Below are 15,356 nucleotides of genomic sequence, written 5' to 3'. Positions count from 1 at the left end.
ATCAACACAAAAGCCAACTGCACCATTTAAATGCCACGGTTACATAGCACCCAACAATGAAGCTGTAGGTTTATGATATGTAAGTTTTACATTAGTAAAGTAATAACAGTGTAAAAGCAAACAATGTCTAATAACTCAAATAGGTAAACACACACTGACCTTGACCTGATGGTCGGTTAATTTACCCATGGCTTTCAGGTCTTGTATGGTGAAAGTGGAATCTTTTGAAGTTGTCTGTTCATAGCTCAGAGTCAATGAACTATGTATGTTCATTAGTGAGAAAGACAAGAATGATTTAGAAAACAAGTCATCTAAAGTAACATATGGATTCTGTACTTTTAACCCTCGTATTATGTCATGGGACCCATTTCCACATGTGAGATGTCTGAAATACTGTACTGGTTAATCTATCTTCGACATTTTTTTTTCCTCATTTAAGGTCTTGAACTTCTGTGCAACATATTTCTTTGCAAATATGTCTCGGACGAGCCATAAAAAAAGTTTACTATAATTTCAAGCTGTTCTTTGCTGTTTTCGTGTTTATTTAAACTGTGGAAGCCTTTTTGACCCATAACATAATGGATGTATTTTTTTCCCCCCAACATAATAGGAGGGTTAAATGCAAAATGAATCAGTCAGCTGCTAATGGTCTGTCTCTGGGATAAATAAAAAATATATAATTTCAATAAAAGTATACATTTGTTTGTATATTTTCTGCACCCTACCTGCACTCAAGCTGGGGTTTTATGCCAGAAGGAGGTAGAGTTGGATGATTAAATTCATCTGTAAATTGCAGAGGCAACGGGAAGGGTACCCCCACCTGAACAGGAGAAGGAACAACACCCGTCACGAAAGCTGCTGCACTGCCTTCTGAGAGAGTAGAAAGAAGAGAATGCACATGGACACACAGAGGCAGGGAGAAGAAGAAAAAAAGGAAAAAGGAAAAAAAAAAAACACCATATGAATAAATTATTTTTGGTCTCAGTCCTCTAGTGTCAGATTGACAGAGACACGTACTGGGATCGGCTCCTTAAAATTTTCTTAAAAGTGTGAGATGGATGCTATGGTTTTAATAAATATAGAATGAATAAATTATTTAATAATGAAAAAATTATAAAAGCACAGAAAACAATTAACATGCCCAGAGATATTCAAAATAATAATCCGAGTTACCTTTAATACTGAAGTTGAGTGTATAATGGGGGAGTTGTGTTCCAGCCCACTCAGTCATTGGGGAATCACCGTCGCTCAGAATGGTCTGCAGATGAAGTGTGTATGTCCCCAGCTTATTCAAATTTTCTGAAAACACAAAAACATAAATTACATCAAGCAAGAAATTTTTGTAGACAATTATAAAAACTGAGAATTTATTTAATGAAGTACAAAAGGCCTCAAAATGACAAAGCATCACATATAGTCCGCTCTTGAAGTATTGGAACGGCTGGCCAATTCTTTTGTTTTTGCTATACTACAGTACTGTACTTCACTGAAGACATTTGGGTTTGAAATCAAAAGATGAATATGAGACGACCGATCAGAATTTCGTTCACCTTTCTTTTCCTGACATATACATCTAGATGTGTTAAACAGCTTAGAACATGGAATCTTTGGTGGGAGATCAAATCAATTTAAGGTGACCAAAAGTATTAGAACAGACGGTCTTAACGTAAATAACACTAAACACTTTGTTACACAGCCCATGTTTGCAATAACATCAAGCTGGCAAACCACTGACTAATATCGTCAATAAAATGCAGTGAGACCGTTTCAGAAGTAGCCATGCAAGCTCAAACCATGATTCTACTTCCACTGTACTTGACTCCATACTTTGGCCTTTCCATCACTCTGGTAGAGGTTAAGCTTGGTTCTAGAACTTTTGTGGGTCATCTGTACTTTTTTGCAAATTTCAATCTGGCCTGATCAATCTGCTAATGAGTGGTTTGTGTCTTGTGGTATGGCCTCTATATTTCTGCTCTCAAAGTCTTCTTCCAAAAGTAGATTGCGATACCTTCACGCCTGCCCTGTGGAGGTTGTTGGTGATGTCACTGACTGTTTTTTTTGGGGGGTTTTCTTCACAGCACTCACAATGTTTGTCATCAACTCTGCTGCTTTCCTTGGCTGACCTGTTTGATGTGCGATTGTTAGTACACCAGAGGTTCTTTCTTTTTTTTCCTTTTCGCATTTTCTTTGTGGTATTGACTATGCCCAATGCTTGCGCAATGGCTCTGGTTAATTTTTCCTCTTTTCTCTGCTTTAATATGCCTTGCTTTTCTCCCATAGATAGCTCCCTGGTTTTCATGTTGGTTTATCCTTTTTAAACACAATTGCAGTCAGGTGAAACCCAGGGCTCAAACCAAGAGTAGACATGCAGGGCTATTAACTATTTAAACGATAGTCCAAATTTATCCAGACAGGGCTGATGTGGGTGCATGTTTTCATTCCCAACAGGCATAAGATTGGGCAACCCTTCACTAAACAAACGTGAAACACGTTACATCAGGTGGGAATGTTTGTATATTCTGATAGTGTAATTAGGTCTTTACCCATTGGTCTGAACCAGTATTCCCACTTGGAGTGCACACCAATGTGAGAGTTGGTTGTAATAGCCTTGTCAGGAGCTGTGAGTAAACAGAATAAAAGAATAGACTAAAACACACCAACATAGAACTTACTAAAAAGGTAGAATATTCTCTCAATAAAAATAATAATAATAATAATAATAATAATAATAATAAAATTTACTCACAGTGCCAGACCACCTTGAGGTCAATCATGAATTTCCTGGAATTACCACTGGATACCGGCCACCGTGACATTGTCTCCCCTTTTTTATTCAAAATCTCAACTTTGATTGGTCCTGAAGTTGGAGAAGTGGAACATAATAAACAAAATAATTAGTCCTCTGTTCGGGTTTGTGGACACCCAAGCATTACACCCATGTGCGCTTCTGGGAAGGCTTTCCACTAGATTTTGGAGCGTAGCTGTGGTGATTTTCCCCATTCTGCCACAAGAGCATTACTGAGGTCAGCCACTGATGTTGGGTGAGGAGGCCTGGGGTGCAATCAGTGTTCCAGTACATCCAAAAGGTGTTTAGTGAGATTGAAGTAAGGGCTTTGTACAAACCACACAAGTTCTTCCACATCAAACCTGGCAAGCTATGTCTTCATGGACTTTGATTTGTCATGCTGAAACAGGTTTGGGCCCCTTCGTTCCAGTGAAGGGAACATTAAAAACAAGTATGCACCCTACCTGACAATTACTTCCAACTCTGTGACAACAGTTTGGGGAAACCCTACATATAGGTGTGATCATTAGGTGTCCACAAACTGTTGGCCATATTGTGTGTATAAGAATACGTGTATGCATGTGAATGTAAATGTCTTTAAATGTGGAATTTGGTGTTTGTAGGTCTGTGTGCATGTATGTACCCATGGGAGTCCCAGCTGGTCTAACATCTTTCTCAGACCATGGGTTCTTCTTTGGCCATGTGACTCTCAACTTATCAGGAAGTCTACGACAAAGACAAAATGATTGGCATAATTACCAGTTGTAATTTCCGAGACTACAAACTAGACTTCAGTCATACAATTTAACACATCTATGCTTTTACGGCAGTGTTTATGCATGGCAATATAGTGAATATACACTCATTGTTCACTTTAACATGAACACCTTTACACCTGTTCATTTATGCAGTTATTCATTAAGCCAACCATGTAGCAGGAGCACAGTGCACAAAATCATGCAGGTACAGGTCAAGAGCATCGGTTAATGTTCACATCAAACATCAGAATGAGGAAAAATGTGACCACTGTGACTGTAACTATGATCATCAGTACCAGATGGGCTGGTTTGAGTATTCAGGAAACTGCTGATCTTGGATTTTCACACACAAGTCTTCAGAGTTTAAACAGAATGGAGTGAAAAACAAAACATCCCGTGAGCATGGTCTGCAGGGGGTCTTCAGGCTGAAACAGCAGGTTAATGAGAAAGATCAGAGGTGAATAACCAGACTTTGTCAGCTCAAAACTGTCTATAGTATCTCAAATAAGCACTCTTTGCAAATGTGGTGAACAGAAAAGCATCTCAGGACACACACAACACATCAAACCTTGAGGTGGACAGACTACAACAGCAGAAAACCACATCAGGTTCCACTCCTGTCAGCCAAGAACAAGAATCCGAGGCCATCATTGGCACAGACGCGTCAATACTAGACAGCTGAAGACTGGGAAAAGCCCAGGTGATTTTTATTTTCTAATCTTCAACTCCAGAATAGGTGAGTCTTTGCCCAGAATCACCTCAGATTCCTGTTGGCTGACAGGAGTGGAACCAATGTGGTCGTCTGCTGTCGTAGCCCATCCACCTCATCGTTCGATCTTTTGTGCACAGTGAGATGCTTTTCTGCTCACCACAGCTGTAAAGAGTGCTTATTTGAGTTACAATATTCATCCTAGCAGCTGAAAAAAATCTGGTCATTTTCCTCTGACCTCTCATCAACAAGGTGTTTCCACCCATTGAACTGTCTCTCATGCAATGTTTCTTGTACCATTCTGTGTAAACTCTAGAGAGTGTTGTGTGTGAAAATCCCAGGAGATCAGCAGTGTCTGAAATACTCAAATCAGCCCGTCTGGTACCAACAGCCATACCACGATCAAAGTCACAGAGCTCATAGAGCTTTTGTTCATTATGTTTGAAGTGAATAGTAACTGAAGCTCTTGACCTGTATCTACATGCTTATTTGCATTGCGCTGCTGCCACGTGATTGGCTGATTAGATAACTGCATGAATGTGCAGGTATTCATAATAAAGTGGACAATGAGTGTACATTATACAGTTGTGCTTTACATACCCCTTGTGGAATCTGCAAAATGTTCAAATAATTAAAAAAAAAAAAAAAAAAAAAAAAAGGAATAATTAAAATTGCAATTTGTTATTTAGTTCTGTCCTGAATAAGCTATTTTACATAACAGATATTTACATATAGTTCACAAGACTATATTTACATATAGTTCACATAGTTCACAACTAAATTTACACAAATGAAGCAGTTGAAAAACACATGCTTGATAATTAATACCGTGTGTCGTTACCTGGATGATCAACGACTGTTTTTTTTTGTTTTGTGAGAGCTGTTCATGAGTCCCCTGTTTGTCCTGAGCAGTTAAACTGCCTACTGTTCTTCAGAAAAATCCTCCAGGTCCTGCACATTCTTTGCTTTTCCAGCATCTTCTGCATATTTGCCCCCTTTCCAACAGTAGCTATATGATTCTCAGATCCATCTTTTCACACTGAGGACCATTGAAGGACTCATACAAAACTATAATAAAGGGTGCAAACATTCACTGATGCTCAAGAAAGCAACATGATTCATGAAGAGCCAGGGGATGTAAACTTTTGAACAATTTTATTTTAATTATTAACATTTTGCAGATTCGGCAAAGGGTATGTAAATTCATGAGCACAACTGTATAAGAATTCTAGCTACCTTTCCACCACTTCATAAATCCTGACACTGTGAGTGACATTATATCAACAATCCAAAGATAAAACGTAACAAGAGGGAACAAGTGATTAGAGACAAAATTTTAGTCACTTACTTGTCCAGTTCCTTCTCGATGTTTTCCTTGATGTCAGCATTTGAAGCCTGTCTGTCAATCTTAGTAATGGGCATGATCTTAACCTCATTGTACACCTCTTTAGGTTCCTACAGACACATGCTCAGTGTTATGCACATGTATTTTCAGGTGATGTGTTTTGTGCTTCACCCAGGTATATTGACACAGCCCAAGTATATTCTGTACCATTAAAAATAGCATTTTACTTATTAATCCATTCTGCGAAATAACACTTTGTTCCTACTTGGGCTATGGCAGGAAAACAGCTCATGAGGGACAGAGAGAGAGCAAAGATGGGGAGAAGTAGACCAGTAATAACAAAATAATGAGAGAAAAAGTTTAACAGAACTGGTAAAATGTTGTACTTTTCTATTAATACTTGGATGTTAATTAAAATGAATGGTAATGATTTTCATTGCCAACTAGTAACTTCCAATTGTAAAGAAGCCAACAGATCGTGTAAATTCATGGTACAGGTATAGTCTGTCTGAGGAACTCTTAATATTTGCATGCCCCTACTTTCTGCACACTATACAAGAGGAGCACATGACTATATCCAAATATTAGATGGATAGATAGATGGATATATGCACTCTTCTGTGATGTAAATAATGAAACCAAAACAAATGATGTCATATCTTTTTCTACCGTCATTGTGATACTGCAACCAGCAAAATCGTAACTGTTTTTGTTGGGGGGGGGTGTGGTGTGGTGTGTGTGTCAATTTTGCTCATAAAACAGTGTATGAACTGAACAACTGAACATGATATGTTAAATAAAATAGTTGCTGGATATTTTCCCCTCACTAGCTCTCATTTACTGAATGCATAACATGTCCTGCTTCCCATTCCACTACTAGTATTAATCTGCTTTAATGTAGTCAGGCGACAATTTTCAAGCTGCAAAATTCAACCAATAGAAAAAGATCATTCAAATCAATAGCAATGTTTTTTTTTCATTGATATGAGAAAATAATTTGAACTGTTAGTTGGCCATAATGATGGGATACAATGTTCTTTAGGGATACAATGTTCCCAAATTTTTAGTTACATGACATGTCAATCAGTATAACACTCATTCACACATTCACCTAATCATATCAGAAAATATGTTAAATCCTTTCCCAATAAAACTTTCAGGCCAGTGTTTATTGATTAGATAGAATAATACATAGAATGATTAAGTCCAAGTCCTGTCGTAAAACCTACAGTGCATCAGTGTGTTTAATGACAGGACTTAGACGTAATCATTCTTTATAATAGTTACACCAAATCAGTTTATTGATACTGAGTGGCCAGTACATAACTCAGTCACAGAAACTAATGCAAAATCAGGCAAACTCAACAATATTCGGAAGAGCTCGCAATTTTTCAAAATAACCAGATTTTCCGCACACTTGGGCCAAGATGTGTCATATGATGTCATCTTAACACACATGCAGCCAAAGCCCTCGTCAATTCATGTGCATCGAACATGAGTACAGCTAAAATGTCTCATTTACAAACAAACACTGCGAAAGCCTCTGCAAAGCAATTTTGTGCAATCGCAATTCAAGTAGTTTTCTTCGAGAAAAAAAAAAAAAAAGCACAAAGAACTCCACAAGTAGTATCGCAAATTAAAAAAAAAAAAAAAAAAAAAAAGGCAGCAGCAAAATCAAGCATTTTTGGCTACAACAATCACAAAAAAAAGCTTAGTGGAATCCTATACAGACTGATAACTGAAATAAAGCATCCCACAATCAGACATACAGTGTGTTCTCTTACCACTACAATTTGGACATGCCCTCCAGTGGCATAGACGTCGCCTTCATGGTCCCCATAGAGCAAAAACTGACTTACTGTGCCATAAACAATAGGTGAAGTTTTCATCGTCTTCACCTAAAAGAGGGACACAGACTTGGTAAGAATAGCATTATCAATGCTTATGTACACACACACACACACACACACACATATATATACACATACACACACACACACATATATATATATATATACATATATATATATATACACACACACATATATATATATATATATATATATATATATACACATATACATATACATATTATATATACATATATATATATATATATATATATATATATATATATATATATATATATATACACACATATATATACATACATACACACACACACAAATATATACATACACACACATTATATATATAGTTACGTATTGTGTGTGTGTGTGCTCTCTCTCGCTTTCTCCCTCCCCGTTTCACTCTCACAGGTCGCTCCGCCCTAATTCGACGTGCTGCACAGGGATTGGAGAAGATTGTGCCTCTTTTAAAAAGGCAGAAGAACGATATGTCGACAGGAATGCGGATGTGTGGTGTGTCTGTGATTGCGTGCGTGCGTACGATTGAGTAGCGAATGTTTTTCCTGGTGTTTGAAATCGGTTGCTTGTTGTATTGTGTACAAGTGAAAGTAGTAGGATATTGTGTTGTCCCATTCCCCTCTTTTGTCTTGTGTTCTGGCTAAGTGAATGCCTCTATTGTAAATATATCTTCTATTGTAAATATTTCTTCTCTAACTCTCAGGAAAGCGGTAGGGGTTGGGTGCCGTTTATTTTTGGGGCTGTCTTTTGTTCACTGTTTTTGCCTCAGTTAGGGAGTCAGGTTAGACTCTGTATTTTCTTTTGAAATCCTTTTTTTTGTTAGGTTATTTAAATTGACACAGGGCAAGATAGTGACTGTTCTGTTTATTATTTTGGCCTTGCCCAGCCCTGAAGACATTTGCTTTCGGAGTGATTGTTTATTTTGGATTTTTTTTCTTTCTTTCTTGTAATCATTAAATTTGTAAGATATCAAAGATTTGAAAGACGCGACTTACCTCATTACTGTTTTTGTTTATACTTTCTTTTGTTACATATATATGCATTCATACACATTTTAGTCAGACAGATAGCAGTAGGTAATTAGATAGGTCCACTTTGTTAGGAACTAACAAGAGCTGCTGGGATTTCCATATTTTGATCCATACCTTCTTGTCACTCGTATTACAGACTTGTCAGTATCTATGTACATATTACTAAGCCTTTTGGGGGCAACACATGCTTGTGTAAGCTTTAAGTCCTTACCTTCTGTCCACTTTTGTAGGTTTTACCATCCCACACGATGGCTTTGTACCGGGCCCATGGTGACTGCAGGCGTTTAGGTTGTATATCTGGGCGAGTCATTACACCTTGGAAACCGAGGAACTTCACCTATAAGCAGCCAATCCAAAGGAACACACCACACATGCCAAAGCCATGAAAATGAGTACCAAAGGGGTTAAATAGGTCATCTGGTCCTAGCATTCATTCATTGTTTTTAATGAATATAAATAGATGATGGCAAACACCTACAGTGCCTTCCACTAATATTGGCACCCCTGGTAAATATGAGCAAAGAAAGCTGTGAAAAATTGTCTTTTTTACCTTCAAAAACATTAAAGAGCCACCACCATATTTAACCATGGGCATGAAGTACTTCTCCATATGGCTACCTCTCTGTGTACGCCAAAACCACCTCTGGTGTTTATTGCCAAAAAGCTCTATTTTAAGCTCTAACTGAAAACAATGTTTGTTTTTGGATGAGAATAGAGGCTTTTTTCTTGAAACCCTTCCAGACAACTTGTGGTGATGTAGGTGACTTCGGATTGTAGTTTTGGAGACTTTTTGACCCCAAGACGCAACTAACTTCTGCAATTCTCCAGCTGTGATCCTTGGAGATTTTTTGGCCACTCGAACCATCCTCTTCACAGCATGTTGAGACGATACAGACACACATCCAATTCCAGGTTGATTCATAACATTTCCAGTTGACTGGAACTTCTTAATTATTGCCCTGATGGTGGAAATGGGCATTTTCAATGCTTTTACTATTTTCTTAAAGCCACTTCCCATTTTTGGAGCTCAACAACCTTTTGCAGCACATCACAGTTACATTCCTTGGTCTTACCCATTGAGATTAATGAAAAAAGGGAATTTGGCCTTTTAATTAATAAAGGGAATTTGGCCTGTGTGTTACCTCATATTTAAAACACCTGCGAAACAGGAAGTCACGGTTGAACAATTTCCTGTTCCTAAATCACCCTATGTGTACTAAAAAAAATTAAATATCTATGGGAATATACAAGAATTCATAGGGGTGCCAATAACTGTTGCACACCTATATTAAACAAAGATATATTTTTTATAAACCTGTTTTGTTTGCAATTGTTTGATATTCATGATAGAGTATCTGTGATTTTTTTTTTAACAAAAGATCAAAAGGTTAAATAGTAAAGACAATTTTTCACAGCCTGTTTTGCTCATATTTACCAAGGGTGCCAATATTAATAGAGCACACTGCACATACCTGTTTATCGTGTCTTTCATGGCACTCTTTCAACCAATTTGCAAACTCTCGCTTGATCTGCACTCGTTGTTCCTGCAAAAAAAGACAATGATTTCTGAAATTATTAACTAAAATTGCATCTAGTACTAAATAATAGGGCAATTATTCTTCACTGATATGTAGTATAATAGTTTAATTCATAACATTCTTCATGTAGCCCACTGTGTTTGGGGGAGTGAAATAGACACTGCTTCACTTTCCAAAATCTTTGGCAAAAATATATTTTTTTTTAACCCTGACTGAATGCACTGGTGTTTTCAGCAGCGTTCAGACTTGAGAAAGAAGCAAGCAGCTCAGTCAGTCCACTGAAACAAACGAATGCAATATTGTGTAAAGGTGTACTTTACCTGACCATTCAGAACTCTTGTAAAGATAGTTTCCTTGTCACGTAGCTGTAACTCCAGATCCATAAATGTCAGTTTGTTGGTGCTGACTTTAAAATGATCATTAGTGAAGAGAACGCCCGATATCCTGTTATAACATTCTAATGGTACTGAACTGACTTTCTTGGGTCTTTCACACCACTCAAACCTAAAACAAACAAAATGTACATAAATTTATTCATTTAGCAGACGCTTTTAACCAAAGTGACTTACAAATGTATACATCATCTCATTCGTTGCTCATCAAGAAAAATTAAAGTATAGGTATGCAACCTTTGATAATCCAAAAGTTGTGGAATATCTTCATTTGATTGCTGAATAAGGAATGTTTATTTACATATAAATATTTACATTTACAGACCTGCCAACCCCAAAGAGGAATAATGCATAGTCATAAGAGTTCGAAACAGAGACGCAACTGTCAATCAGTCCAGGTTCATAGACTATGCCGATTGGCCATGTTTTTGAGTGGGGATATCGTTTCGCATTGTTTATCATTCAGATAATAAATAAATAAATAAATAAAAGGAGACTTTTCAGGCGCAACTGTTCTTCATTCAAATTTTGTTCAAAATATTCAGAGAATCAAACGGAATCGAATCGTGAAGTCAGTACTGTAAATTGAATCAAATCATGACTGGAGTGCATCATCACACCACTAATAATACTAGGGTACGCCAAGGTTCAAATGCATTCCTATGCAAAATGCGTAAGGGTTTACAGGTCTGCATTTGTTCAAACAACGTTAAATAAATGTAGTAATATCATTACTCGTCAACAGAAGAATAAGGAATTAATCGTCCATTCCAAAAGCATTCAAAGATGGGTCTTTTCCCTCGACCCTCCGCGTGTAAAACAAAACAATCTTCGTCACTCTCTAGAGCTGTAAAACACATGCAATCAGAGAGACAGGTCATTGGTACATCAAATCTGACCGGGAATGTGTTCACAGCACCAGCCATACGCCTTTAAAATGGAAATTATATGTGTAAAAAAAAAAAAAAAAAAAAAAAAAAAAAAAAAAAATTAATTTAATTTAATTGACTTTGTATGCTCTGTACAACCAGTGGCTGTGGTGAGTGTGTAAAAGCCCAAGAACTTAACATTGAATACGACCCAATTATACACACACACACACACACACACACACACACACACACACCGTTTACATCTGTTGATTGAGGCAGCCATTTGTAAATGAGGTTTTTAGCCAGTGGGTCTCTGCTTATTCCTCAACCATAACTACTGCTCGGATACAATTTAGAGGCATGTTTATAACCTAGAAATATACCTGGTTTAACTGCACATGGGTCTTCTGGGTAGGTTTCTCTATCATACAGGAATGGATGATATCTAAGCAGTCCCTCTACTTTGGCATCTCCTCCTCTGCTGGCTTTAAACTCAAACTCTGCCACACTGGAGTTTATATAAAGAGTCTGCATGTCATTATCTATCTCTTTTAGATTAAGTAGCCTTGGCAAGCGAGGGGACCGCTCAATTAGACAGATCTGGAAAAAAGGGAGAAAGGTGATTATTGTTTAAAATTATTTAGTTAAATGTCTATAAGCTGCAGCGTTGACGTACAAGAACACTATAATTCAATTCAATGAGCTTTATTAGCATGACTGCTACAGCAGGTACAGTACTGCCAAAACATCAAAATGACATTTTTATAAAAATAAAAAAAATATATGCAATAAAAAAATAAAATAAGAAAGAGCAGAAACAGACATGTAAACAAATAATGTAGAATAACATGCACGTGTATAAAATTTATTTGCTTTCCACACATTGGACAATTAAAAGGTGTTTTTTTTTTGGTCATTCACTTTTAATATTATTTTAATTTGAGTTACATATTTGAAATTCAAAGGTAGGTAATAAGGGTCTGTACATTTTGATTTAGTATCCACAATTATTTATTCTTAATTATGGTAAGAGGGGACAAGGACATGACAGAATATGAAGATCTTAAGTATGTTTTCATTGAAGAATAAGTTGTGCTTATTCTCCAGGTGCATACATCCATATTATTATTGCATAAAAATGCCAATAATGACAGTCACTGTCTAAATAAATCTTTGATGCATACAATAAAAGACTTCCATACCTGGATGTCAATGTTTGACGTAGTTACGGGGGTTCGGTTGTCACTCATGTCATTTCCATAAATACCGTGAATATAGTAATGATAGATGTGCCTTAAATTTAATTAACAAAAACACAACAAACAAAAAACAGAATTAATATGATTTGACATTGTGTGTGTCAGTGGTGTGCAGGTGTGCATGCTCTGATACATACGCCAGCTCTCTGGTCCAGGAGTCGAAATCCTTTTTTAGGTAGGCAACATGTTCTGGCTGGACTGCAGTTATAACTATAGCAGTAAAACTGTCCTTGCCTTTCTCTTCCAGAACCAGTGACTGCAGGAAACGCTCTTCATCCACTATCACATGAGAGTCATCTGCTGGCTGTGCATTAATGTGTGCGAGAGAGAGGTGTTAGGCAAGTTCTAAAACTACAAGTGCACAAAAGGGGAGACGGACACAAATACACCATAATAATTCAATCTGGACATTATGCTACATTAAAATAACTCGAGCATGCCCATTTACCTTCCTGTTCCGGATTATACCACAATAAATTTCTTTGTTGTTTTTTTCCTTCTGCTCAAAGTCTTCTTTAGACATGACAAACTCATGTACATCTGGAGAGCCACCTGGCTTACTTATGATCTACATCAAGTTTAAAAAAATATAGACATAATAAAAACAGTCACACAGTATACATGTCCAAGTTGACACAGACGAAAGAATACTGTATAGCGATGTTAAAAAAAAGATTTTTTAAAAATTAAAAAAAAATTTTTTAAATGCAAAGCACATTGACAGGTGTAAAATGATCAGTTTCATACAGTGGTGCCTGAAAGTTTATGAACCCGAAATAATTTTCTATATTTCTGCATAATAGAACCCTAAAACATCAGCAGATTTTCACAGTCCTAAAAGTAGATAAAGAAAACCCAAGTAAGCAAACAGGACAAAAATATTATACATGGTCATTTATTTATTGTGGAAAATTATCTAATATTACATATCTGTAAGTGGAAAAAATATGTGAACCTTCACTTTCAGTATCTGGTGTTACCCCCTTCTGTAGTAATAACAGCAACTAAAAGTTTGCGGTAACTGTTGCTCAGTCCAGGATTCGGAATTCGATGGAGTAGGATGCGACGGTGGAGGCTACTCTGTTTCGTTGTTTGCAATTTTAACTTTGTGGTACGTTAAAATGTCTGGAAAGAACACGAAAACCCGTGGTAGCATTCAGACACGACTGAGGCCAAGTGTGCGCGTCGCGAGCGAGCCCCCTTCTCCTCCTGTATCCGCATCGCCAAGCGGTGACCCTGACTTCGCCGCGCTCAGGCTTGAGTTGCTGGCTTTACTGAGGAAGGACATCGCCGATATTTTTAAAAAGGAGCTCCAGAAGACTCTCGGGGGTGCGCCGTCTACTATCCAGCTTGACCTGCAGGCCGTGAAGACAGAGCTGGCTAGTGATAAAGTTTCTACCGAGGCTACCATATCAACACTGAAAGGTACTGTTGGGGAAATGGAGCACACTCTCTCCGGTTGCACCGAAAACATAGTTCATATGAAGACTACTATCAAATCTCTCACTGCGACCGTGACTCAATTAAACATTAAATGTGAGGATTTGGAGTCGAGGTCACGGAGCAATAACGTTAGGATAGTCGGAGTTCCAGAGGGCGCTGACACCTGTACAACTGCTGCTGTAGCGGCCTTGTTAAAAGTGGCGTTTGGTCTGGAGAAGGAGCCGGTTTTGGACCGGTCCCACCGGACCCTTCAGCCGAAGCCCAAGCCAGGTGAACTACCACGAGCTATTGTGTGCAGATTCCACTATCACAGTGACTGTGTTGACATTTTATGCCGTGCGAGAGAGACCAAGCGGATTAAAGTGAGGGATCTGACCATCTCCGTTTTCCCTGACTACACAGTCAAGACAGCCCGGGCCCGGGCCGCGTTTAACGAGGTTCGGTGGCAACTTTGTGGTATTGAGGTCGTTCGCTATGGAATACTTCACCCGGCTCGGCTGCGCATTACATATAACGGTGTTCAGAAGGACTTTATTTCAGCGGAGGAAGCAGGAGACTACGTTAAACTCTTGATATCGGGTTGAACTGCATCATCTACACAGCGGAGTCTTTTTTGCTCTTCTATTATTTTAATTTTTTGCACTCGGCCTTCCAGCTCTACAGAATTCGGATTCTTATTGAAGATATTGTCATTGCATTATTTCACCTAGATTTTGTGGACTCACTCCTCTTAAAATTACTTCTGTATTAATGTGCTTCTCTGTTTAGAGGTTCTGACCGGGTTAGAGTTTCTGTTTATTTAATTTTATTAGTGTTATCTCCTCTGCTTTACGTGCTACACTGTTATATTATTTGTTACAAGTATTTAAAAGGTAAGGATATTATATTTATTATTGCGTGCAGATTGCTTATCAGTCTTGGTAATTTTGTTGGTTAGTCCAGCTTACTCTCCGAGTTGTGTTCACATTGTGGACATCGTTCGGTTTTTGTAGGATACACTGCTGTCTCATTTGTTTATGGAGACTTTGGGTGTGTGGGTGTTTGGAGGATTGTGAGAGTAAGCAGAACATGCCAATGCTTTGAAGGATGTAATGTTATTTAATTCCGAATCTGTTTTTAGAGGATTTAAACCTAACATGGTGAACAAATAATATTACAGAATTCAGGCAATTTTACTGGGGTTCTCTCATACAGTGTAGCAAGTAATAATCTGGAAAGACCTTTGTAATATCACAGACTAAAACTGGATTTAAAGAGAAGCAAATTAGTAAATGAATCACATGTAAATGAATCATACATAAGTGAATCACATGAATATGAATCACATGTAAACTGTTG

At 37.7% G+C, this 15,356-nt stretch overlaps 1 protein-coding gene across 4 annotated transcripts in view; it reads right to left on the bottom strand.

Annotated features, from left to right (window-relative positions):
- smchd1 (structural maintenance of chromosomes flexible hinge domain containing 1) overlaps window positions 1–15,356 on the bottom strand; it is a 53,166-nt gene that overhangs the window by 27,960 nt on the left and 9,850 nt on the right. For all 4 annotated transcript variants that reach the window (XR_006982786.2, XM_017472359.3, XM_047156661.2 and 1 more), the window contains 16 exons: window positions 13,024–13,143; window positions 12,713–12,879; window positions 12,519–12,609; window positions 11,700–11,916; window positions 11,180–11,291; window positions 10,373–10,556; window positions 9,987–10,058; window positions 8,726–8,851; window positions 7,382–7,495; window positions 5,601–5,707; window positions 3,429–3,511; window positions 2,747–2,857; window positions 2,544–2,618; window positions 1,174–1,299; window positions 726–870; window positions 160–259 (listed from right to left, as the gene is read on the bottom strand). Coding sequence is in view for 3 of the 4 variants with exons in the window: in XM_017472359.3 (XP_017327848.1) it covers window positions 160–259; window positions 726–870; window positions 1,174–1,299; window positions 2,544–2,618; window positions 2,747–2,857; window positions 3,429–3,511; window positions 5,601–5,707; window positions 7,382–7,495; window positions 8,726–8,851; window positions 9,987–10,058; window positions 10,373–10,556; window positions 11,180–11,291; window positions 11,700–11,916; window positions 12,519–12,609; window positions 12,713–12,879; window positions 13,024–13,143 (1,950 nt within the window). In the remaining variant the exon portion in view is untranslated. The remainder of the gene's footprint in view (window positions 1–159; window positions 260–725; window positions 871–1,173; window positions 1,300–2,543; window positions 2,619–2,746; window positions 2,858–3,428; window positions 3,512–5,600; window positions 5,708–7,381; window positions 7,496–8,725; window positions 8,852–9,986; window positions 10,059–10,372; window positions 10,557–11,179; window positions 11,292–11,699; window positions 11,917–12,518; window positions 12,610–12,712; window positions 12,880–13,023; window positions 13,144–15,356) is intronic.

Source organism: Ictalurus punctatus, chromosome 7 (assembly GCF_001660625.3).
Source record: "Ictalurus punctatus breed USDA103 chromosome 7, Coco_2.0, whole genome shotgun sequence".
Lineage (NCBI taxonomy): Eukaryota > Metazoa > Chordata > Actinopteri > Siluriformes > Ictaluridae > Ictalurus > Ictalurus punctatus.
This window is presented reverse-complemented; position numbering and strand designations above follow the sequence as displayed.